This window comes from Apodemus sylvaticus, chromosome 19 (assembly GCF_947179515.1).
Source record: "Apodemus sylvaticus chromosome 19, mApoSyl1.1, whole genome shotgun sequence".
In the NCBI taxonomy this organism is placed as follows: Eukaryota; Metazoa; Chordata; class Mammalia; order Rodentia; family Muridae; genus Apodemus; species Apodemus sylvaticus.
In genome coordinates, this window is record NC_067490.1 from 11,852,690 (window position 1) to 11,878,778 (window position 26,089).

Here is a 26,089-nt window from a genome sequence, read left to right on the forward strand (position 1 = left end):
AAAGACACTTTGGGGTTCCCCATCCTGAAATCCATGTTCAATCTCTACTGCCTGTTTTCCTTACCCCCCCTCTGAAGAGGTCACCCCAATTGCCACTTAGGGAGTTTAGTTGATAACTAAATTTGACTGAGTGGGAATGTGGGATGAGGCAGAAGAAGCACTTCTCCAGTGTTCTCATTGTAAATAAGGGCACAGTGGAACCACTAGATGGACTCCATGGGCAGAAACCAAGGTTTATTGAGGATCAAACAGCCACTGTTAACTCTTTTGGTGGGGGTGGGGTGGGGTAAAGAGAGAAACACAATGTCAGAAAAGCAAGCAGACTTTTTGGGACAATCAACAGGGTGGAGGGGTCTTTGATCTGATCTAAACTGTTAGCACTGACCTGGAACTAGATTCCCTTGACTAGCCTTTGTCTTGACCTTACTGATCTGGAGTCAGAGGAGCCTGCATTGCCTGACCTTTGTCTTGACCTCTAGGAGTCGCTCAAATGAGGTTCTTTTAATATTAATTGGGATTTCTGGTAAACAGAAGCCAAAAGGCAGGCTTCTGTTTGCCCAACGAAAGTTCTTCACTGCTAATGTCATCATGACTGCCATTTTGAGGAGGCCACTTTGGACCTAACACTCATCTAGGAGAGTATCATTTGTATAACAGTCAGACATGGGAAGGAGAGCAAGTCTTTGACTGGCACTAGGAAGGTAAGCATCATTAGTATTGTGTGTTGTAAGCAGAGAACCAGGAGATCTCAGAGGATATTTCCAAAATGTTTTTTTTTCCTTTTTTTTTTTATTCGATATAATATATTTACATTTCAAATGATTTCCCTTTTCTAGCCCCACCAACCAAAATGTTTAAAGTCCTTTAGAGTTCCCCCAAATAGGCTCGCAAGAACATCTACGAGCTGGGTTCCTCCCCATTTTTTTCTGTGCTCCTCAAGACTGGATTCTAGAGTATGAACCAAGGATTACTTTCTGGCACACTGACAACTGCTCTGCAACAGGGCTCCAGACCTCAGCTGACCCCAAGGCCTTAGCACAACTGACTCCATGATGGACATACCATTCAGGCTATACAACTCAGCACACAGACTGCTAAATACATAGAGGTTGAAATGTCTGAGGACTGGAGAAGCTGGTGCTCCCAGGTACAGGAAGGCCAACCTTGTCAATTGGCAGAGCTGAGATTGGAGTGACAGCATGGGGCCACAGCAGGCTGAGCACAGCACCTTTGCAGCTTTCTGGTGCTGGTCCATGACTTTGGCTTGTAGGACCTGGAGGAACCTAGTGGGGGTAGATTTTCTATGTCTGTCAAGCAATACCTTAGTTTTCCCATTTGGGAATTCTAACACACTAGGTAGGGCGCACAGGCCTTTGAAGACTTTTTTTTTTTTTAAAGATTTTATTTTATGTATATGAATGCACTGTAGCTCTCTTTAGACACACCAGAAGAGGTCATCAGATTCCATTACAGATGGCTGTGAGCCACCATGTGGTTGCTGGGAATTGAACTCGGGACCTCTGGAAGAGCAGTCAGTGCTCTTAACCTCTGAGCCATCTCTCCAGCCCGAGAAGACATTTTGAGTTCATCTAAACTGTCCACAAAAGGACTAGGAGCCAGGCCTCCTTACACCTCCTCTGCCCACTCAGGGGAGGCCAGCTGTTTCCTCTGGCTCCTTCCGAGTTATGGGGTTCTTGGAGTGCAAGTCGTTCCCTCTTTTGAAAGAAGGGCGAGGCTGTGTTAGCTGCCCAGTGGGGGCGTGGCCACACCTGGCTAGGTAGGGATCCCAGCTAGCCAGCTTGGGTTTTTCTGAGAGTCAGAAGTGGTTCCCGCCGCTGCCATGGTCTTGGAACTGTATCTGGATCTGCTGTCGCAGCCCTGTCGCGCCATTTATATCTTCGCCAAGAAGAACAATATCCCGTTCCAGATGCATACCGTGGAGCTGCGCAAGGGTGGGCAGGGCCTCTGCTTTGGGGAGCTGAGAAACAGGAGGGAAGGCAAATTTAGGGAATCTCTCTCTGTACTCTCCCCTTCCTAGGCTTTTTCTGGTTTAGAGCCCACAGGAGAAAGTCACCAGGGAGAACCAGGGGTTCAGGACTCCCACTAACTCTGCTGCCCCAGGCAATGACTCCGGCCAGGACCTGCTGAAACCGAATATGTGCAAATCTAGCAACAGAAATGGGCGCGCAGTTTGAACCTAGCCACAGGGAACTTCAGAAGACTAGGAGGTCAGGGGGAGGGGGGGATAGCGTGGAGAACAAATGTGGCAGTCACCCCTCGGATCATTTTCCCCACTGCAAGTACCTGCCTTTGCAACGGGCTCTCTCCGCCATCCTGGTCTGTTGGACTTCCTTTCTGTCTGTTCCTTTTCTTGACTTTCTGTTTTCTCTTTCTTTGGTGCTTTCTGTCTCACCTCTTTTTGTGCTGCGGAGAAGGGCTGCCACGTGGTGGGTATGCCAGTAACTCGGAGCCTCCTCCCTGCTGGCCGCTGAGGGAGCTGTGCGCTCTGGCAAGACAAGGTTGTAGCAAAATGAAAATGTTGCTTAAAGGGCTATGGCCATCCCCATACTGTCTCAAAGCTTGTCTGTCTCTGAAGCCTCCTGTCTTTCTTCAAGGTCACCTCTAGGTACAGTACACTAAACTCCCACAGGTCCTGCCCTTGCAGAATATGATGTAGGCGGGTGGGGGAGGAGTGGTGCGGGGTGTGTGTGTGTGTGTGTGTGTGTGTGTTGGGGGGGGAGCTGACAAAAAGTCACAAAAAAAAAAAAAGTGACAAAAAGATGTTCAAGCATCCCGAGGGAGACAGGTTTCCACCCGGAAGCAAAGAGGTGAGAATCCCCCATTTGATCGGGGCAATAGAAACCACTGAGGACTGTGGGACTGGGCTCAAGGAGACAAACTTAGTAATTTACCTAGAGTGCATCAACAGGAAGAATACCAGTCCAGACCAGTTCAAGCAGAAGCCAGGGTCCCAGGGGACTTTGGGGACTCTTTCCAGGGCTGGCTGCCAGCCAGGCAAGTCTGACGAGGACCTGTTGAGAGTATGGTATCTATTTTGTATCAAGGGCAAGGGGCCGCTCCCTTTTCTCTCACAGGGGCCCTGCCTGCACTCCCCATTTAGGGAGTAGCCCAGTCCCAAGAAGAACCATGAATTTAGTGTTCAGCCTCCTGGGATCTTGGCCCAGGTGATCAGAGAGATCCCAGTGTTCTCCTCCCTCATGCTGGACTATCCACAGGTGAGCACCTCAGCAATGCGTTTGCCCAAGTGAACCCCATGAAGAAGGTACCAGCCATGATGGATAGTGGCTTGGCTTTGTGTGAGATGGTAACAGGGCCTGGGGCTTTTGCTAAGCTTTACTGGAAACCAGCCTGCTCTAACCCTCTGTGTTATAAACCAGGAAGCTGGCCCTTCCTAGTTTATAACAGAGAGGAGGAGGGGGAGGGGGATGGCTCAGTGGTTAAGAGTACTTACTGCTCTTGTGGAGGACTTGGATTTGGTCCCAGCAGCCATACAAGGTGACTCCCAAACACTTATAACTCCAGTTCTAGAGATGCACTGCCCTCTTAGCATCGTGGGCACATGAACTCATGTAGATACACACATATATGTGCTAGCAACCTAAAACAGTGGTCCTCACCCTTCCTAAGGCTGCAACTCTTTAATGCAGTTCCTTATATTGTGATGACCCCCAACCCTAAAATTATTTCATTGCCACTTCCTAACTGATTTTGCTACCGGTGTGAGTCATAATGTAAATTTCTGATATTTCCAAAGGTCTGAGGCGACCCCCTGCAAAAGGGTTGTTTTAACCCCCAAAGTGGTTGCGACCCACAAGTTGAGAACCCCTGCCTTAGAGACAAAGGACAGCTATGTCCCCTAGCCCACAGCACTGTGGCTGGAACCCAGGACCCTGCCTACCCACTGTCCAAGTTTGTTGAGCTGGTTTTGGGAAGATACTACATCTATTTGATTTCTATACCAGAGCGTGGTTGTGGATTAAAATACCCTTGGGCCAGGGAGTATGGGAAGGTTCCTGCACCCTGGCCACCACCTTCTAGAATAAGGCCCTGAGGCATCAGGGTTTCCCATTGTCTCCATTTCAAGGGTTACTGGGCCTCCCTTGTGTGAGTCTTCCCTAGAAATGAAGATATTTTTATCCCAGCTGTTCTTTTTTTTTTTTTTTTTTTTTTTTTTGGATTTGGTTTTTTCGAGACAGGGTTTCTCTATGTAGCCCTGGCTGTCCTGGAACTCACTCTGTAGACCAGGCTGGCCTCGAACTCAGAAATCTGCCTGCCTCTGCCTCCCAGAGTGCTGGGCCAGCTGTTCTTAAGGTGGTGAAATGTCCCTCTCCAGGGAATCCGACCCTTTGCTCACATGAGTCATCTATCCTGTAGCAAGGGGAACCCAGAGTATACGATTTCCAGCTCATCTCTGATACCTCACGATGGATGTAGCCCACCAGAGGCATCACCATCCTCCCTTCCTGTTGCCCCTGGTTATCAGGTAGGTCAGTAGCAAAATCAGTTATGAAGTAGCAACAAAGCTAATTTTATGGTTGGGGGTCACCACAATATGAGAAACTGTATTAAGAGTTGCAGCATTAGGAAGGTTGAGAACCCCTGCTCCAGGGAGTTTAGGCTCTTAGATCATTTATGTGTGTGTGTCTATAAGAGTTTATGCTATCCAGGGTCCTTTAGTTTGCAGGAAGTTGATCCTTAACAGGTACCAGCCAGTGGCATCTTGTAATCTCTGCTGTCTTGTTCACTCTGGGGAGGTTTCTGGCTCTTAAGATCCTGCACTCCTGGGGGTGGGGTGGGGTGGGGGGCTGGGGGGTGTCTTGGACACTTACCTACATGGAAACCTGAGGTATTCAGTTGGGCTGTGGGTACAGGCCTATCTGTTGTAGACAAGGCCTTACTAAATAGCTTAATCTGATAAGCTACTGCCTGCCTGTCTCTTCTTGGGTGCTGTGATTTTATGTTGCTGTGTGACAAAACTTTTTCTGGGGAGACACTATACAGAGGTCTATTCACTTCAGATACCCCATGATACCCCAAAGTATGGATATCACCAGAGTCTAACTTGGTGAGTATGCCACACAGCCTGCAGCAGCTCGGCAGGTTGGTGGATGTCCTTCCCAAGTGACTCAGTTCTAAACCTCCTCCAGGCAGCATCTTTGGGTTTCGCTTCTCTCCAGCAGCTGGTCTGGTCTCAGAGTCGTCTTTGTATCTGGGCTCGTCTGAGGGACTTTCTGTAATCTTTGTTGTTTACTCAGGGAAGGAGGGGACCTAGTGAATCTGCTCAATTTCAGGAACTTCCTGGAGCGATTTGTGTTGTAGAAAAAAATTTTTTATTTTGTTTGTGTGTATGGGGGGGTATATTCTCTCTCTCTCTCTCTCTCTCTCTCTCTCTCTCTCTCTCTCTCTCTCTCTCAGATTCATTTTTTATTTTATTTATATGAGTACACTGTAGCTGTCTTCAGACACATCAGAAGAGGGCATCAGATACCGTTACAGATGGTTGTGAGCCACCATGTGATTACTGGGAATTGAACTCAGAACCTCTGGAAGAACAGTCAGTGCTCTTAACCACTGAGCCATCTCTCCATCCCCCTCCCACCCCTTCTCACCTTCCTCGTGCTGTAGAAATTTTAATCCCAATCTGGGATTTCTGTTCTACCTTTGATCATTCAGTTCCCAGATAAAAGACACTCAACTTTTATTATTTACAATAAGCCTTGAACAGCACAAGAGCTGGGCAGATATCTATCCTCTATGCTATTAATATCAATAACCCGGAGTTAGTACTTACTATGCTTTATCTGGAGTGTTCTTAACTCCAGTTGGCCAGCCCTCAAGGCCATGTTTTCCTGAACTCATATAACCCATGGTTTCTTCTCCTTCCTCCTCCTCTTCTTCTCCCCTTTGTGATTCTCTCCTGACCTGCCATCCCCACACCCCTTGGGCCCAGGAACCCTAAAGTCTGCCCATGTCTCTTCTGCCAAGTTATTAGCTGTCGGCATAATTATTTACCAATCAGAAATAACTTGGGGCAAGGTCATATAGCATCCCTTGGTTCTATATGCAGACTGTCTGTGGGGCAACCAAGTCTTGGGGGGACCACACTTAGCATTACAATACACAGCAAAAGACCAAACCTCAACAATTTTGAGTTGTTTAGTATTTAATGAGTTTCCCATGAGGATAGAAAAACATGTACTTCCTGGTCTCTCTAAGCCAATTCCAGAGTGTTCCAAATTCTTGACTGGAAGTTTTCACATGACCACAGCAGGCATATCTAGTGTCCTTTAGGGTCCATCTCCACCTCCCCAGTGGTGGGCATAATCCAAAGCAGAAAAAGAGTTCCAGGGAGCCTTGCTTGTTTTGTGGTTCTAGGATCTTACAGGGGAAAGGACTGGTGTCAGGACGACCCAAGACCAAGTTCTCAGGAAAAAGGAGATATATTTGTCCCAGAGGAAAACAGGCAGGGGATACGAGACAAGGACAGGAGACAGAGGACAAGGGAGAAGAGAAGAGAACAGGGGAGGGGGAAAGGGGTATTTGTCCCAGAGAGACAAAGGACTGCTTTTGGATAGAGAGGAGGCAGATATGGCTGTGGTCAAATGGCAGTTTATAAAGAGAAAAGGGGGACCCTAGGGAACCCCCTCCCCTGACTGCTGTGTTAAGATGAGTTAATTTTTTTTTTTTGTTGTTGTTTGTTTGATTGGGCATGTTAATTAGGGCAGCCAAAAGGTGGATTCTTTTTGTTTGTTTGTTTGTTTTGTTTTGTTTTTTATTTTTCAAGACAGGGTTTCTCTGTATAGCCCTGGCTGTCCTGGAACTCACTCTGTAGACCAGGCTGGCCTCAAACTCAGAAATCCGCCTGCCTCTGCCTCCCAAGTGCTGGGATTACAGGCGTGCGCCACCACCGCCTGGTAAAAGGTAGCTTCTGATGGCTGGACTTCAATATTTTGATAGCTGGACCTTGGCAGTCAGCCTCAGGTGGAGGAAGTGGACAAAGAAGGGGATGGACCTTGGCAGCTAGCTTTAGAAATGTGACCTAATGATTTGGCAAGGCAGAGGGGCATGGGAGAAGGGCAAGGCCTACCAGAGCCCTGTTTGCCATGCTCGCCTACTAGAGCCCCTCAGCAGAACCCCAAGTGTTTGAGTAAGATTTGAAAGATCCAAGCTGATTCTTAGCAGGGGTAACATGAGGAACAGAGGGGCCACATATAATGCTCCTGCCTGCAACCCTGGAGTTCCAGAGGCAGAAGCAAGAGGATTATGGATTTAAGGCTAGCCTAGGCTTTTGCAAAGAACAAAGGGAGAATTGGGAAAGCCCATTTTGAATGATCAGGCCACCCAAGGCTGTCTGTCAAAGGATGAACGTGGATAGAGATCGAAGGCTGTCTGGCCCTATACTCAGAAACTCAACCCGTGACTGGACACTGAGTAGTGAGATTTGGCCTGGCCTGGTGGTGAAGAGGTCAATTCGGGACCTCTTGGAAAATTCCACCATAGCCTCCCTACCACCACCACCCCCAAGGGGAAGGCTAACTAACATTCCACAGGATTGACCAACCAACCTGACCAACCAACCAGCTGGCCACCTGCATTGGGAGGAGGCCTAGACCAGGTAAACACATTCCAACAGGGCAGAGAGACCATCAGCCACCTGCAAGGTGGGGGGATGGGGGAATGGGGGTGGGGACGGGTAGGAGAAGTCTAGAGCATGTAGACACATCTGCAGGACAGACCCTGCTGCACCTCATTCCCTAGAGACCTATCAATTTAAAAGTTATACTGTTCTGCCAATCACATTGTGCCTGATGGCTGCTGCTCTGAAAACTGTATAAAGACTGACTAACCAGGCTGTGGGAGTGGGGGATGAGGTGCGGTGGGGTGTCGCCATTTCTCCTTCAGGTGTGGGATGACCCCAACGCATTGGAACAATAAATTCCTCTTGCATTGTGCGTCAATTCCTGGGCTCCTCGTGGTTCACTGAGAGGGTCCCCTGGTAAGCTAAGGCTCACCAGAGTCTAACAGTAGCAGGCTAGCCTCTGTGTGACCTCAGGAAAACAAGATCCAATTCTGACACTAAGAAACAGAGCTCTGTGCCCCTGAGGGCAATGCAAGATTCTTTCCTTTTCTGAACCAGCTTTCCACTTCTTAAAAAAGAGGCTCAGACTGGCTCACTGTCCGAAAGATCAGAAAAGGTAGGGACTGGAGAGGTAGGTGGCTCAGTGGTTAAGAGCATGGGCTGTTCTTCCAGAGGTCCTGAGTTCAGTTCCCGGAAGATCATAGGGCAACTATCTATAATGAGATCTGATGCCCTCAGGCACACACTCACACACTTAAACAAATCCTGTAAAGATAAAGGAAAAGAAGGTGCTGGACGCTGAATCAACCCAGAGGTCTTTAACTCCCTGCCTTGCTCTCTCGCACACAGTGTGGCTATCCTGCTCTACCTGGCCCACAAGTATAAGGCTCCTGACTACTGGTACCCCCTACACCTGCAGGCCCGTGCTCGTGTGGATGAGTGCCTGGCATGGCAGCACGTGGGCCTTCGGAGAAGCTGCGTTCGTGCCCTGTGGCATAAGGTAAGACCGGCAATGTGGGGGAAGGGAAGGAGGGGAAGGGGTCAGCCCAGAGAGACTCAGGCTGCAGCAAGCTATTTTCAGTTTGGTATTTTCCAGTGTTTTGCCTTTAACTTAACCCTTTTGTGCCCAGAACAGCATGTATTTGAGACATACCATCCCAGCCCAGATTTGCAGTCTATCCCGTGCCCTTTGGTCCTCTTGTATTTAAAGTTTGCAATATATTTGTTACTGTTACACAATTTGTTAACTGTATTCATATATACATACATATATGTATGTATGCATGCATGTATGTATGCATGCATGCATGTATGTATGTATGTATGTATGTATGTATGTATCTCCATGAAGGTAGGTGGACAGCTTCGGGAAGTCAGTTATCACTGTCCATCTTGGTGAGGCAGAACATCTTTTGTTTCTGCTGCTGTGCTGTGTACTTCAGGCTGTCTGACCTTTGAGCTCCGGCTTCTGTCTCTGCCTCCCATCCCACTGTAGGAAGGCTGGGATTCCACCACACCTGGCTCCTTCTGTGGCTTCCGGGATTGAGCTGAGGTGCTCAGGTTTGCCAGGCTTGCCCGGTTAGGACTTGCACTTTCTGAGCCATCTTCCAGGTTCTCTTACCATTACTAAAACGCCCCCTGCAGCTTGGTTGGTAATGTAACTGAGTAGCAGTAGCAGAGCACTTGGGTAACAGGTGCAGAGTCCTAGTTGTTCAAGTCTTAGCCCTGGTGTGTGTGTGTGTGTCTGTGTGTGTCCGTGTGTGTCCGTTTGTGTGTGTGTGTGTGTGTGTCCATGTGTGTGTGTATTTGTGTCTATGTGCATGTGTGTGTCTGTGTACACATGTGTGCCTGTGTCTGAGTATGTGTATGTGCATGTGTGTTTGTGTCTGCGTGTCTATGTCTATATGTGTGCGTGCGTGTGTGTATGTGTATGTATGTCAGTGTGTGTGTATGAGTTGGTGTGTGCATATGTCTCTGTGTGTCTGAGTATGTATGTCTGAATGTGTCTGAGTGTGTGTGTGTCTATGTGCATGTGTGTGTCTGTGTGTGTGCATGTGTGCTTGTGTCTATGTGTCTTTGTCTACATGTGTGCATGTGTGTATATGTGTGTGTATGTCTGAGTGTGTGATATGAGTCGGTGTGTGCATATGTCTCTGTGTGTGTCTGAGTATGTATCTGAGTGAGTGTGTCTGAATGTGTGTGTCTGAGTATGTGTGTCTATGTGCGTGTGTGTGTCTATGTGTGTGTGTGCATGTGTCTATGTGTCTGTGTCTATATGTGTGCATGTGTGTGTATGTGTGTGTATGTCTGAGTGTGTGAGTATGAGTCGGTGTGTGCATATGTCTCTGTGTGTATCTGAGTATGTATCTGAGTGAGTGTGTCTGAATGTGTGTGTCTGTGTGTATGTATGTCTGAGTGTGTGTGTGTGTGCATGTGTGTTTGTGTCTGTGTCTATGTCTATATGTGTGCATGTGTATATGTGTGTGTATGTCTGAGTGTGTGTATATGAGCCTGTATGTCATGTGTCTCTGTGCATATCTGAGTGTGTGTATCTGAGTGTGTGTGTATGTGTGTGTATGTGTCTACCTGACTGTGTGCCTGTGTCTTAGTGTGCATATGTCTGAGTGTGTGTGTGACTGAGTGTGTTGTGTCTGAATGTATCTACCTGAGTGTGTGTCTATGTCTTAGGGTGTGTATGCCTGAGTATGTGTGTCTGTCCGAGTGTGTGTATGTCTGTGTGTGTCTGAGTGTGTGTATATGCCTGAGTGAGTGTGTGTGCATGTATGTCTGATTATGTGTGTCTGTGTCTTATTGTGTGCATGCCTGAGTATGTATGTGTCTGAGTGTTTGTGTGTGTCTGAATGTGTGTCTGAGTGTGTGTCTGCCTGAGTGTGTGTGTGTATGTCTGTGTGTGTCTGAATATGTGTATATGCCTGAGTGTGTGTGTCTGCCTGAGTATGTGTATGTGTGTGTGTGACTGAGTGTGTGTGTATGTCTGTGTGTGTCTGAGTGTGTGTATATGCCTGAGTGTATTGGTGTGTGTCTTCCTGAGTGTATGTGTCTGCCTGAGTGTGTGTGCGTGTGCGTGTGTGTGTGTGTGTGTGTGTGTGACTGAGTGTGTATGTCTGAGTGTGTGTGTGTATGTGTGTGACTGAGTGTGTATGTGTGTGATTGAGTGTGTGTGTGTGAGTGTGTGTATGTGACTGAGTGTGTGTGTGTCTGAGTGTGTGTATGTGTGTCTGAGTGTGTGTGTATGTCTGTGTGTGTCTGAGTGTGTGTATATGCCTGAGTGTATGTAGTGTGTGTCTGCCTGAGTGTATGTGTCTGAGTGTGTATGTGTGTGAGTGTGACTGAGTGTGTGTGTGTCTGAGTGTGTGTGTATGTGAGTGTGACTGTGTGTGTGGTTGAGTGTGTGTGTGACTGAGTGTGTATGAGTGTGTGTGTGTGCGAGTGTGTGTGTGTCTGAGTGTGTGTGACTGAGTGTGTGTGAGTGTGTGTATCTGAGTGTGTGTCTGAGTGTGTATGTGTGAGTGTGTGTGTGAGTGTGAGTGTGTGTGTGACTGTGTGTCTGAGTGTGTGTGTGTGTGTCCTTTGTTCAGTTCCCAGCCCAGCCCCTCTGCTGTCTGTTTCTATTGTTGTTTTTCCTGCTCTCTATTGATGGGCCACATTTTCCTCCATCCTCACATTTCCTGAGTTATTGTTTGAAGAGACACAGGTAACCTGCCCGGTCTCCACCTTCAAATCCTGCATTCTCCTGTCCCGTGCTGAGCCACGACTGTTATTATTCCCTTTCCCCAACCCCCAGCACAGATGCATCTGGCCTCTGGAGAGGGCAGACAAAAGGGAGCCCAGCCTGATGCCTGGACCTTGCACTCCCTTTTTGTGATAATTCTAACCGATAGCACTCTCCGGGTGCAGACCGCTCTTGCCTGTGAAGGAGGCAGGAGTTAGTATCCTTGAAGTGATGACAGCCCACTCTTGAGCTATGGGAACGAGGCAATTAAGTGTTCCCAGGCAGCTGTAACCGAGTTGTAAAAACACGCTGGTCTCTGATAACAGAATAAGTTATTTCTTCCCAGGTCTAAAAGGTCCTTCTCCAGCTGCACAATTCCACCTCTCTGTCTGAACAAATGCTATCGGGTTTAAAGGACGCGGTGCTCCTTTTCCCTGCCCAATCATGTAACACCAGGGCTTGAGAGCCCTGGCTTATGCGACTTCCTATATATATATATCTCAAATCCCTAGACTCCAGAGAGTCACTCTCCTAACCTGCGTGTCGGGAAGGACCACGATCGGGTCTGGGCTTGCGTAATGAAAACTCTTTGTTTATTACATCAGTACCACAATTTCTGGCAGTCTCCTGGGGTTCTCAGAAACTGGGCATAACATTTTCTATGCCATATAACGTAGGCTAGCTCAGCTAAAAGTAATACAAAGGAATATTTTTTTTTTAAGTCAAAGAACTTAATCCTACCTTCTTGAAGGTAGGACTGACTCACGGGAAGGTCTTTGGAATCTTCTTCTTTTCAATTTTGGCATTTCCTACTGCTTTAGCTTTGACTTTGCTGGTTCTTTGGATGTGTCTAGGTTATTGTTAACCTCATTTGATAATCCTTTTTTTTTTTGAGACATCTATTTTTCACTTTTAGAAATTCCATGTATTTAACCCCCATGTCTGAAACCCTCTCTGAGGGTATCGTCAAACAAATATCTTAGTGGGTGGTCTAAAGGGAGCCTGGGCAGGAAGGTTAGGTCGCCTTGCTGAGAGCGGGGAGCTAGTGTGTGGTGGAGACAGGGTGGAGATGGATGCTAGTGACAGCTGGTGGGCAGCGTGAGCACACTTAGCTTTGTGCACTAAGTTGCGTACTTTGAAATACAGGCTGAGAAACATGGAGTTGCTGATGCCAAAGTCAAACAAGATGGGGTTGGCAGAGGCAGTGAAAGAGGAGCCTTCGAGAACTGGATATAGTGGTGGAAAGGTGGAATCCCAGCCTTCAGAACTGAGGCAGGAGGATGGTTGTGGAACTTGAGGTCAGCCTGGGTCCCAGATAGTCGTTGTTCTTTTTCCTCCTCCTCTTCCTCTTTATCACCATCACCACCACCACCACCACCACCATCATCATCTCCTCATCCCTCTTCCTCTCCTCCCCTTTTTCCTTACCTCTCTTTCCTTATTCATATTCTCACCCTGATCTATATCATCCTCAGTGCTCAGCATTTGGAGACGGATTTTTACTATGAACTCTACGTAGCTCAGGCTACCCAGCAAAGTATGACCTCTAAGCAAGAGCAGAAAAGCAGGAGCCCAGGAAAGCCTCTTGCTTCCCAGGTCCTGAGATTATATCTCTACCCTGCCTGGTGCCCACATTATCCCCTCTTGTCACTGCCTCTTCCTCTCCCCTTAGAGGGGATAGGATGCCGAATGGTGCGACTTTGACAGGTCTCTGCAGGACTGACAGGAAGCAAGTGCTGATCCATCTTGTACGCGGCACAGTGTCGCCCATGCGTTTTCAGGCTTTAGAGCAATCTCTTTACTTTAGCAGCCCAGGCCTGAGAGGCAATGCCAGTTTCCTTTTTAGCTTGGCAAACTAAAGGAAAAAAATTATTAACCTCTACATGGGAAGTCTGGAGTTGTTTGTGATTTGGGAATGTTACAGGAACAGAGCAATTTCCCCACCTTTCAGTGGAGAGAGAGAGAAGAAAATTGAATGACCCTTGTGTAATCGTGTTATGATGATTGATCTCAGTTGTCAATCAACTTGCTGGTATCTAGAATCAGCAGAGGGGAGAACATCTGGGAACATCTGGGAGGGACTTATCTTTGTGTGTGTGTGGGGGGGTGGTGGTGGTGGGGAGGTTCAAGACAGGGTTTCTCTGTATAGCCCTGGCTGTCCTGGAACTCTGTAGACTAGGCTAGCCTCGGACTCAGAAATCCGCCTGCCTCTGCCTCCCAAGTGCTGAGATTAAAGGCCAGCACCACCACTGCCAGGCTAGGGACTTATCTTGATTAGGTTAAGTGCGTTGATAAGACTTCCCACTGTGAGCAGCACCGTTTCCTGGGCTGGGCTATATTTTTAAAAAGAGAAATATGGAGCCTGAAGTGATGACTTAGCAGTTAAGAACACCGGCTTCTCTTCCAGAGGCCCCAAGTTGGAGTCCCAGCACCCACAGGGCTGTGGCAGTTTGAAAGGATCTGACTTCCTCTGTAGACTCTGTGGGCCCTATACATATATGGTGCACAGACATACATATGACAAAACACCCACACACATGAAAATCAAAATAAAACCTCCAAAAAAACAAAATGTAAGGAGCGGGAGAGAGAAAACAGTCTGACGTACATCCATCACTCTTAGTGCAGACACAGTGTGACCTCAGTGTGGACATACTCTGACCAGGTCCCTCAGGCTCTTGCTGCCGTAACATCCTGTTGCAACAGCTGTACCCTGGAACTGTGGGCTTTGATCCCTTAAGTCGATTTCCCAGAGTGTTCTATCACAGTCCCGGGGGGGGGGGGGCGGGGGGGGGGCGGGGGGAGGGGGAGTCAGATAGGTGCCATTTAGCTGCCCGTGGCTTTGGTTATTGAGTAACCCGGACCAGCTTTCATTAAGTGACCTGAGCCAGCCATTCTTCAGTGACACAGCAGTTCTAAGCGGGAGGAAGCCACCAGATGAGATGGTAAAGAAGTTAGGCAAGCCGGAGTCACAAGGTCCTGTTTGAGCCACTCCTGTGTCAAAGAGAGCTTTTTGAGAAGTAGAGCATCTTATATACTATTTCCAGGGGAGAAACGGAACGTCACGAGGTCCTGTGTGAGCCACTCCTGTGTCAAAGCGAGCTTTTTGAGAAGTACAGCATCTTATATGCTATTTCCAGGGGAGAAACGGAACAGAGTCGGCAGAAACTATCACACAGGGAAACAAAGTCAGCTGAAGGCTGGTCAAGCCATGTTGCTCAAAGGAAACACATAGTCTCTAGAGTGTGACAGACAGAGTACACAGTGGCCTTGACACTGGGGAAGGCCAGTCTCTTCGTGGTGGAGAAGCGCCAAGTTCCCAGGAATGGAATTCTTAACTCTTTCCGGGTCTTATCAGCACCCCCCCCAGACTGACCTTGCCAAATCTGCTCCTGGGCAAGGATACAAAACTAGGTTCCTTTTTTCCTTTCCCTGGGGTCTCTGAGAAAGCCGCGGATGGTCCAACTCTCAACTGCAGTGATACATTGTATAGGAAAGCCATTGTGTCTGGCTTTGAGTGAAATGTTTCAGCAAAGACTTTGCTCTGTCTGGGTTAATCTAAAAAGGCTGAGAAATTGTTGTGAGACTCTTTGAACTTTGAAGCAGTGCTCTCTCTCTCTCTCTCTCTCTCTCTCTCTCTCTCTCCCTCCCTCCCTCCCTCCATCCCTCTCAACTTAGCTCTTGGTGCTATGCCAGAACTTGCAGCTGTGCAGATCTTGGTGGTAAGAGACTCCTGGCAAACCTGGAGTTTTTACTTTTGATTATGGCTAGAGCCCTGATCAAAAGGGACTGAGATTTGTTTGTGAGAGTTGTCTGCTCTCTTGGGCAGCAGAGCAAGACAACTTAGGTCTTTGGAACCTTTCCTAGCCCCAGTTAACCAAGTATTGTGTTGAATAAAGTAACTGGAGTGAGACAGTCGGCTGTTAGTCTTCCCAGAAAGGTTGAACCCCACTTGATCATTTGGAAAATGAAGGTTTAATGTCTTGGTGAGCTTTTCTCTCTACCGTGGCACCTAGAACCAACATCAACAATACAATTTTGGATTGTTTGAAATTAGACAGCATGGAGGTTAGAGAAAACCACTTCATTAGCAATACTGCTGAGAAGACTGTCCTTACAGACCGGGGGATCAAGACTTTGTCACAGACTGTCACTTCCTGCTGCCTCCTGATCAAGATGTAGAACTCTGGCCAGACAGTGGTGGCACACACCTTTGATCCCAGCACTTGGGAGGCAGAGGCAGACGGATTTCTGAGTTCGAGGCCAGCCTGGTCTACAGAGTGAGTTCCAGGACAGCCAGACAGCCAGACAGCCAGGGCTACACAGAGGAATCCTGTCTCGGAAAAACAAAACAAAAAGAGATGTAAACTCTCAGTTCCTCCTCCAGCATCATGTCTGTCTTCATGCCGCCATGATGATAGTGGACGGAACCTCTGAAACGTGGCTGCAGCATGGCCAGCTGCCCCAGGCTGCAGCCATGCCTTTCCTGCTGTGATGGACAGAACCACCAGACTGCAAACAGGATAATTCCTTCCTCCCTTAAGAGGCTTTGGTCACAGGACTGAGAAAAGTAACCAACACGGTGATGAGGGCACTTCCTGTGTTCTCTTTGGAGAAGAAAGCAATCACCGGCGCTGGTGCCAGACATGTGGGGGATGCTACCTGAGAAAACGGTGCACATCTGAGGTCTTCGTAGAGGAGGTAGGTCACCAGGGTGGGCTTTGAAAGTTACACCTGGTCCCCAGGCCCTTCCTCCTGCTTTGCTTTCTATGAACCATGAGATAAATAACCTTTACCACATACCCCCATACCTAGGGTCCTGCCTCACAGAGACATAGTCGAGTGACCATGGACTGAACCATGAGCCAAAAATTCTTGTTGTTTTCAGGTAGTAACCAAGGTGTTGGCTACAACAACAACATAAAGAATAACTACAGCACTCAGTGTCTAGGGCTGGAGATGTGGACCAGTGAGCCCAGCGTTCGCCCAGCTCCCATGGAGACCTGAGTCTGACCCTGAGCATCCCACGAGCCAGACAGGATGCCACATACCTATTATCTCAGCACTCAAGAAGCTGAGGCACAAAGACCAGGAGCTCAAAGTGGTCCTCCGTGACAAGTTCAAGGCCATCCTGAAAATCATGAGTCCTTGTCTCAAAGGAGGAAAGTCATTCAGGCAACAGAAGCCAGAATTACCAACTCTAAACCTGACACTACCACCCTGGATGGCATAGGCTGAAGTGTCCCAGCCCCTAAAACTCATATATGCTTATTTTAAACCCACCACCTCAGATAGTGAAGTTATTTGGAAGTAAAGTGAAATGAGACCATTGGAGAGACTCCCCAGTCACCGTGACAGGGGTGGTTACAGGAAAACAGGAATATGGCTCTCAGAGGTGACCAGGTTAGGAGAAGGCAGCCCAGCAGGCAAGGAGAGAAGCCTTGAGAACCCAGCCCAGCCACACCTCAGTCATGGACTCTGATCTGCAGGGCTGTGAGATAGAAAGGTGTTTAAGCCCCAGACCTGAGGCTCATTGAGACAGAGCACTGGGCAGAGGTGGGTGGATCCCTGAGTTCAAGGCCAGCCTGGCCTGCAGAGTGAGTCCCAGGACAGCCAGGGCTACACAGAGAAACCCTGTCTCACATACCTAGTGCATGGGTGTTTTTGAGTCTGGCTTATTTTGCTTCGTTTTCTAGTTTGAGTTTTCTTCTAGCATTCCTTTCTGACTAATGTTATAATTTCATTTTTCTTTATAGCGACTAAGTTTCCTAGGAGTGGTGTCGCTAGGTCCTCAGACGGTTCCAAGTTTAGTTTTCTGAGGCGCTTCCACACTAGCTTCTATACCGGCAGTCCAAGGCTACCTCCCCACTGGCAGCACCTGAGAGTCCTTCCCCTACATCCTCCTCAGCGTTCACGGCCATTCGGCTTCTGTTTGTTTTAATTAGTTTAATGCATTTGTTCATGTATGCTACATGTGGGGGTTGGTGTTTGTGGACAGGAGGTGGGGATTGGGTGTCGTCCCCCAGTGACTCTATGCATACTTTCTGAGACAGGGTCTCTCACTGAATCTGGAGCTCCTCATCTCTTTGTGTGTTTGTTTAATTAATTTTTTCTTTTAAAAATTTACTTATTTTATTTATGAGTACACTGTCGCTGTCTTCAGACACACCAGGAAGAGGGCATTGGATTCCATTACAGATGATTGTAAGCCACCATGTGGTTGCTGGGAATTGAACTCAGAAACTCTGGAAGAGCAGTCAGTGCTCTTAATCCCTGAACCATCTCTCTAGCCCCTGGTTGTTTTTTTTGTTTGTTTGTTTTTGTTTTTTGGTTTTTTTAAATGAGCCACCACCGCCCAGCCTTTTTAAAGATTTATTTATTTTATGTGAGTACACTGTCACTATCTTCAGAAACACCAGAAGAGGGCATCAGATCCCATTATAGATGGTTGTGAGTCACCATGTGGTTGCTGGGATTGTAGGACCTCCTTTAGGGGAGACCCCCACTCCATTCTCTGGATAGCATACACCCAAGGAAACGTGAGAGACCAACTTGATGCAAACACATGAGGCAGTTTATTATCGGAGCTCAGGGCCGACACGTATCTCACACAGGAGACAGAGGAGTCGACCCTGAGGCTCAAAAGTTAGGGGTTTATATAGGAGAAGTCAGGGGGTTTTGGTGCGGTTACACATGATTTACTGATTTAAATATTGGCAGGGATTCTGGCGCACAGGGTGGGCTTTTTGGCATACGTGCAGGGCCATCAGCAATGTAGGAGGGCAGTTTATTTTTGTTAGCGGGAAGATCACTTTGACATTAGTAAACTGCATCCAAGGGACAGGAGACAGGAGACTCCAGTCCAGATGGTGTAAGACCCATAGGAGATTGCCCAGGCATGCCCCTTATCTTTTATGGCCAGTCTGTTTATGGAATGACTCAACCACAACCTTGCTTCAAGCTTGTCCAGTGTGCCCGGGCTCTAAGTCGGCTTGCTGCCTCAACTATGGATTCTGAAAAGTCCCAACTCCCTTCATGTCCCCTCTTCTTTTCTTGTTAGGAGTTCTAATCTAAGAACTATAGAACTAAATCTCTGACTCTATATATTCTGGATTGTCCTGCCCTAATCTCTGATATTGTTGGCATAGCATAAGAATCTGCACAGCACTTATATGTTCCCTAATAAAAACTATTAACCGGTTAATCACACAGGTTCCAATTCTAAGCAAAAGGAGTAAAATTACAAAGGGTCTCATCAAAGTAGAAAGCAGGGTGGTCAAGAGTACAAGATAAGTGTCTTTCCACCAAGTCTCAAGGTTTTTTGCGCAGTGGTGTCTAATGCAGACCGAATCTCCAAATTGGAGATGATGTGGGACTTCCAAGTCTCCTCCTGAGTAGGCCTCCCGGAGCTGCTTCTGTGCTCGCTGCCTCACCCACTCGAGCGCCTTGAGCCTAGAGAACAAAAGCCTGAAGAGCACAATGGATAGGAGAGCTATCTAATCATTAACACCAGTCTCTGTGGTCTATTTGGTGAGGGTTTCTTTCATCAGGGTTTCAGCAACAGTTCCTGAAGCCTTCTTATAGAGATCCAGTGCCTATCTGGAAGCAGTGAAGAGTCTCTGGCATGCCTGGAGCATTTAAGGCAAATCACATAGTGTGGGACACGTCCTGGGAGGGCCCAGTGGACACCAAAGGAGTTGGGGTATCAAAGAAGAGCTCAAGGAGGATCAGGTTAAAATGGTAGGGGCTGTTCAGAAACAAGGGGAGAAGCACCATCCAGCCTCAGCCAGTCTCTAAGGTCAGTTCAGTTAAGGTCTCAAATAGGATTTTGTTTATTTTCTCAACCTGCTTGAGCCCTGGGGACAGTAGTCTAATAATGTTTCCAATTAGTCCCCAATATCTCTGTCAATGTCTGACTTACCTTAGAAACAAAAACAGAACCATTATCTGATCCAATTAGCTTGGGCACTCTGAAACCTGGGAAATTTTTTCCTAACCTTGGCTGCTGTTTCATGCTTAGTGGGGAAAGTCTCAGCCCATCTAGAGAAAAGTATCTATAAATGCTAGAAGGTATTTTATAACCATATTTTCTTGCCTTAGCTTTTATAAAATTTCTTAATATATTCTAGGCTATTCTCTTCTAGGTCTTTTGCCCTGTTTACTCTTTACTGTATAAGTATTTACTTGCTGGCATATCTTACATTGTTCTATTATCTCTCTAGCCTAAAACCTGAGTCATAAATATATACGTTTGGTCCCTTAACTGCCAGGACAAGGTTTTTAATCCCCTAAATGAGTCCATCTGTGCATTTGGCCTAGTGAGTCTTTGGCTTACTTTCTGGGGCGTATAGTTCTCCCTTCTTGTGTGCACCTTCTCTTGGTAATAGTTGGTAGGGTGGTTAGCAATCCCAGTCTTTTTTTAAGTGAGGCTGTTCCTTAATTTTGTTCCATTTCCTAGTGGCTGTCTCCTATAGATAGACCCATAACCAGTATAGGCTCCTGCATATCCATTCTTGGAGCCACTTGCTCTGCCTGGATATTGCCCATTGAGTCTTTTCCCTTTGGACATCCTGGGCAATGAATACTCACAGTGACTGGCTTCATTAGGACATCTAAGAAGTCCAAGATTTCCTGTTGGTTTCCTCTGATGTGAGCAGTCCTCTTGGCATATATCCCTGTGGATGTGGGCTGTGGCAAAGGCATACCTGTTATCCGTGTGGCTGTTGATTTTCTTGCTGGTTCCAAGTTCCAAGGTCTTGGTGAGGGCAACGAGTTCTACTTTCTGTGTTGACATGCCAGGGGGTAAAGATTCTTCTACCTAGATGACATTTGTGCCATCCACCATAGCAGCATCTGCTTCCATCATGGAGAAAACTGCTCCGGTCTGTAACAACTTTCAGTAGGGGGTCAGTCTCTCTTTTTGGGCCAGTTAGTTGCATCCCGTTGGGCAGGAAACATATCTGTGCTCCCCCCACCCCATTTTGGAGAGTATGTCTTATTCCAACAGAGAGTAGGAACAGTCTGGGGTGACCCTAAATGAATGGGTTACCCATCCAATTCCTAGGTCCACTGTTCTTCGGGTAGTCCACAAATACATTTTGGTGTTAGTGGCTTCTTGGACCCAAGATTTTTTCTTGGAAACAGTGCCATTGGCTTGAAAGACGAGTGTTGAGCCCCTGTGTCCACCAAGAACTGAGTGGGTTTCTTTTTTCTTCCCACAGTTATCTTGGGTTGGGGGAGGTGTCAGAAAACCCATCTCCCCTAGTCGCTGTCTGTGCAGGGTGGGCTTTTTGGCATAAGTGTAGATCGGGCGTCAGCAATGTAAGAGGGCAGTTTATTTTTGTTGGCAGGAAGGTCAGTTTGACATTAGTAAACTGCATCCAAGGGAAAGGAGACAGGAGACTCCAGTCCAGATGGTGTATGACTCAGGGAGTTTGCCCAGGCATGCCCCTTATCCTTTATGTCAGGTCTGTTTATGGAATGACTCAACCACAACCTTGCTTCAAGCTTGTCCAGTGTGCCCGGGCTCTAAGTCTGCTTGCTGCCTCAACTATGGATTCTGAAAAGTCCCAACTCCCTTCAGGATTTGAACTTAGGACCTTTGGAACAGCAGTCAGTGATATTTACTGCTGAGCCAGCTCTCCAGCCCAGTTTTCTACTTTTCTCAGCATTGTTTATTGAGGTGTCTTTTCCTCCTGTTTATGTTTCTAGCCCTTTGACTTAGAGTTCAGGGGCTGTGGCTTTGCTTCTGGGTCCTCCCTTTTATTCCACTGCCAGAATGGCTGCTTTCCTGCCCGTGCCATGCCTGTTTTGTTACTGTAGCTCTGTGGGTTAGTTTGACACTAGGCACTGTGACACCTTCTCTCTTGCTCTTCTGCTGGGTCTGCCTCCAGATAAACTTTTGTTTACTTTGCCTGGTTGTATGACGAGGTTGTCTGAGTAACTTACACTATTTTTTTTGAGTTGTATTTATTTATTTATTATATGTGAGTACACTGTAGCTGTCTTCAGACACCCCAGAAGAGGGCATCAGATCTCATAATGAATAGTTGTGAGGTACCATGTGGTTACTGAGATTTGAACTCAGGACCTTTGGAAGAGCAGTCAGTGCTCTTAACTGCTGAGCCATCTCTCCAAACCCGACTTACCCTATTCATGTGGTTGAAGTACGTGATGTTGTTTTAGACAAAGCCATCGCTTTATTCTCAACACCGAGTGATCTATGAGCACGGTCCCTAACCTAACTTCTTTCCTCAAGAATATTAGATCTATTTCTTCTTCAGGTCCCCATTTCAAATCATTAATAAAGAGTCATTCTTTCTAAGGCTTGTGCAAGCAGAGGTGGTGAAAGGAGAACCTATTTATTTATAGACAAAAAAGACACTTGGGAGCCAGGCAGTGGTGGTGCATGTTTGTAATCCCAGCACTTGAGAAGCAGAGGCATGCAGATTTCTGAGTTTGAGGCCAGTCTGGTCTACAGAGTGAGTTCCAGGACAGCCAGGGCTATACAGAGAAACCCTGTCTGGAAAAAAAAAAGTCACTTGGTGATTTCTCTGTGGGTCTGGGTGGGCCCCAAAGGAAGAGGCATATATGGCATATATAATATGTATAGCCCCAAGTTCGGAGGAAGGCATGACTTCTTACCCCCAGGCTCAGCTGGCTCCAATTCCTTATTTTGCCTTCCTACCCGCCCAGGTAATGTTCCCTGTTTTCCTGGGGGAGCAGATACCTCCTGAGTTGTTGGCAGCCACGTTGGCAGAACTGGATGCTAACCTCCAGGTGCTGGAAGACAAGTTCCTTCAGGACAAAGACTTCCTTGCTGGGCCCCACATCTCCCTGGCCGACCTGGTGGCCGTCACAGAGCTGGTGCAAGTGAGTGCTTTAAGAATAGTGGATGCTGTGCTAACTGTTTAATCTCACCCAGGGCTTTCTACCTCGCCTTGATCACCCAGTTTCCAGATAAAAGACACACACCTTTTATATTTATTATAATGCACTAGCCTTTAATGCCCCAGAGCTGGGCAGATAGCTACTCTCTAAGCTATTGTAATCTACTTCCCCATTAGTAACTCCAAGTTATAACTTGCCCTGTTCTACCCAGGCAGTTCTTAACTCCCAATGGCCAGCCCTCTCGGCCATGTTTTCATGACTCACCCACCCTGTGGCGTCTTCTCCTCCTTCCTTCCTTCCTTCCTTGCGGTCTCCTGCCTCAGACTCTGCCTATCTCTCTTCTGCCCAGCTATAGGATGCCAGCCTCGTTATTCAGCCAATAGATTTAAATTAAGGAGCAAAGTCACATAGCATGTGACTGGATTCTCTCATTCCCTGGGGCAACCAGATCGTGGGGGACCACTCTTAGCATTATAATACATAGTGAAAGACCAACGGCAACAAATGGGTCCATAGCACACAGGGAGTTCTGTCTAGTTACAGAAGTCCCATTTTTCCTACCTCCACTAGTTGTAGATCTGTGCATATGTGTGGAGAATCCTTCCAGATTTATAATGTCTGTCCTTGCTTTCATTGGTTATCCTAGCTTGCTTTTCTAATAATGTGATAAGACACTAACCCAAACACAACTTAGGGGGTGGAAAAGGTTCATTTGGCTTACAGGTTACATTCATTCCATCATGAAAGGAAGCCAAGGTAGATACTCAAGGCAGGAGCTCAGGCAGAAATTGTGGAAGAATGTTGCTTACTGACTTACTGGATTTCCCACCAACCTTTCTGATACAGCTCAGGCCCACCATCAGAGATGGCACCATACACTATGTGCTGAGTCCTTCTACCTCAATTAGCAGTCAAGAAAATACCCCATAGACATGCTCACAGGTTGTTCTGATGGAACAGCTATCCGTCATGAGATCTGACTCCCTCTTCTGAAGTGTCTGATATAGCTACAGTGTACTCACATATAATAAATAAACAAATCTTTTTTTTTTTTGGTTTTTTTTTTCCAAGACAGGGTTTCTTTCTGTAGCCCTGGCTGTCCTGGAACTCACTCTGTAGACCAGGCTGTTCTCGAACTCAGAAATCCGCCTGCCTCTGCCTCCCAAGTGCTGGGATTAAAGGCATGTGCCACCACCGCCCAGCTTAAACAAATCATTAAAAAAAGATTTATTTATCTCATTTATTTGAGTGCACTGTTGCTATCTTCAGACACACCAGTAGAGGGCATCAGATCCCATGACAGATGGTTGCGAGCCACCATGTGGTTGCTGGGAATTGAACTCAGGACCTCTGGAAGAGTGGTCATTGCTCTTAACCACTGAGCCATCTCTCCAGCCTGAATGTTTAACTTCTACAGATTATTAATATATCACACTAGTGGCCCTCATAGAATCTTTGAGGAACTCTCAGACTTCCCTTTGGAACTTTACAAACCAGGTCTCTACCATCTGCATGTCTTTCAACATTTGCATCTTTCAAGCTAGCACATTGATCTCTCAACGATGCGACGATTTTATAGACCCAAGGTTCCAAATGCTTTCCTAACCCTCCCTCCCAGAACAACATGGTCAGGTCAATGACAGCAACCCTACACTTGCAGCACCAATTTGTTATTCTAGTTTGCTTTCTGGTTGCTGTGATAAATATCATGATTAAAAAAACAACTTGAGGAGGAAATACTTTACTTCAGTTTATAGGCTATGGTCCATCAGGATGGGGAACCAAGGTAGGAGCTCAAGGCAGGAACTTGGAGGCAGGAGCTGAAGCAGAGACAGTGATGGGAAAACTCTGCTTACTGGCTTGCTACTGGGCTATCTATTCAGCTATCTTTCTTTTATTTTTTTTTAAGATTTATTTTATTTTTTTTTAAGATTTATTTATTTATTTATTTTATTTCTTTATTTATTTTATTTTATTTTATTTTATTTTATTTTATTTTCTTTATTTATTTATTTTATTTCTTTTCTTTTATTTATTTATTTCTTTTATTTTTTTCTTTTATTTTTTTTAAAGATTTCTTTTATTTTTTTTTAAGATTTATTTATTTATTTAAGTACACTGCAGCTGTCTTCAGACACCAGAAGAGGGCATCAGATCTCTTTATGGATGGTTGTGAACTGCCATGTGGGTGCTGGGATTTGAACTTATGACCTTCAGAAGAGCAGTTGGTGCTCTTACCCACTGAGCCATCTCTCCAGCCCCTCAGCTATCTTTCTTATATAGCCCAAGCCCATCTTTCCAGAGGTAGCATCACCATAGACCCTCTCATATCCATCCACAATTTTTTAAAAAAGCCATATAGACATTCCTACGAGCCAATCTGATGGAGGCAACCTCTCAGCTGAGTTCTCTTTTTCCACGTGTGTCAAGTTAAGAAGTAAAATTATCCACAAATGCACCCACCCCCATTCTGTTCCCTTCTTGCTATAGCCTGTAGGTGGTGGCTGCCCAGTCTTTGAAGGGCGTCCCAGGCTGGCTACCTGGTACCAGAGAGTGGAGGCAGCTGTGGGGAAGGACCTCTTCCGGGAAGCCCATGAAGTCATCCTGAAGGTGAAGGACTGTCCCCCTGCTGACCTCGTCACGAAGCAGAAGCTCATGCCCAGAGTGCTGACCATGATCCAGTGACTTCAGACGGTTCGTCCCTGCACCAGCTGTGGCAGCTCCCAGTTCACTTGCATTACACACGTGCATTATGCTAGTGACACCCCTCACCCCTCATGGCATGATGGTTCTCAGGTTCAACTCCATTTTCACCCTTTTCCCACGATAGCCACACTCGACTACAACTATAATCACTACTTTCGCCTTGAGTTTGGGTAAACTGAGGCTTGGCTTGGGCTTTAATGCCTCTGGGTTGTTTCTTTCTTTTTTTTTTTTTTTTGGTTTTTTTTTTTTTTTTTATTTGGTTTTTTCGAGACAGGGTTTCTCTGTGTAGCCCTGGCTGTCCTGGAACTCACTCTGTAGACCAGGCTGACCTCGAACTCAGAAATACACCTGCCTCTGCCTCCCAGAGTGCTGGGATTACAGTTGTGCACCACCACTGCCTGGCTTTCTGTGTTGTTTCTTTAACACTCTTCCTCTAATCCCGTTCAGTCGTCTTCCCGAAAGACAGTTCCATTTCCCAGGCTTTGGAGATTATGTCCCCTCTCATGGCTGCCGCCAAGGATGAAGTCGTAGCTAGGCATGGTAGCTCTTGCATGTGATCCGGCACTCAGAAGGATGAAACAAAGGAGAAGTAGAATCATTGAGAACTCAGGGCCAGCCTGGGCTACATGCAGAAATCCATGCTAGCCTGGCATACAGTGCAAGACAGTATCTCAACAAAACAAAACAATGAAAATAAACAGCAAGCTAAGTCACAATCGCCTCCGGACATTTGGTTCTGGGAGAAAGGAATTAGCAGATGCCTTGGCTGCAGGCACGGGAATCCATTACTTGACCAGACCAGCCTCTTGAATATGGTCCCTTCATAGGATCATCAAACCTTCCTACTTGAATTGATCAAGAGGAGGAAATACCTCCAGCCCCAATCGTGGTCAGAGGTCATGCTCAAACCGCTTGGGTACAGACTCTGATTAGTAATTAAGAGCTCAGATTGCGTTCTGGAATAGTTTTCTAGCTGTTTGGGGGGTGGAGACGTGGACTGGAAGGCAGACAGGAAGGAAGCCCAGAGACTGGATGTTGTTGAGGTTGGGGGTGGAAATGGGGGGAGGTAGACAAAGGTGACTTGTGGAGAACTGTTATGCACCAAAGGGGAGAGGTGGGGGAAATGAAGGGGCCTCTCCATTCTAGTCTAGAGAGGTCAG

At 46.9% G+C, this 26,089-nt stretch overlaps 1 protein-coding gene across 1 annotated transcript; it reads left to right on the forward strand.

Annotated features, from left to right (window-relative positions):
- The first annotated feature begins 1,840 nt into the window (after positions 1-1,840).
- LOC127670221 (glutathione S-transferase theta-1) lies at positions 1,841-24,908 on the forward strand. The gene is made up of 5 exons (XM_052164604.1): positions 1,841-1,952; positions 3,237-3,322; positions 8,448-8,600; positions 22,029-22,205; positions 24,714-24,908. The coding sequence occupies exons 1-5, from the start codon at positions 1,841-1,843 to the stop codon at positions 24,906-24,908; spliced, it is 723 nt and encodes a 240-aa protein (XP_052020564.1).
- The last annotated feature ends 1,181 nt before the right edge of the window (positions 24,909-26,089 follow it).

What these genes read in the sequence shown, in the direction of transcription:
- LOC127670221 (XM_052164604.1), top strand. Translation starts at nt 1,841, where the DNA reads ATGGTCTTGGAACTGTATCTGGATCTGCTGTCGCAGCCCTGTCGCGCC. An exon ending in TTCGTGCCCTGTGGCATAAG is followed by an intron (nt 8,601 to 22,028) that starts GTAAGACCGGCA and finishes CTACCCGCCCAG; the next exon opens with GTAATGTTCCCTGTTTTCCT. An exon ending in CCGTCACAGAGCTGGTGCAA is followed by an intron (nt 22,206 to 24,713) that starts GTGAGTGCTTTA and finishes TTCTTGCTATAG; the next exon opens with CCTGTAGGTGGTGGCTGCCC.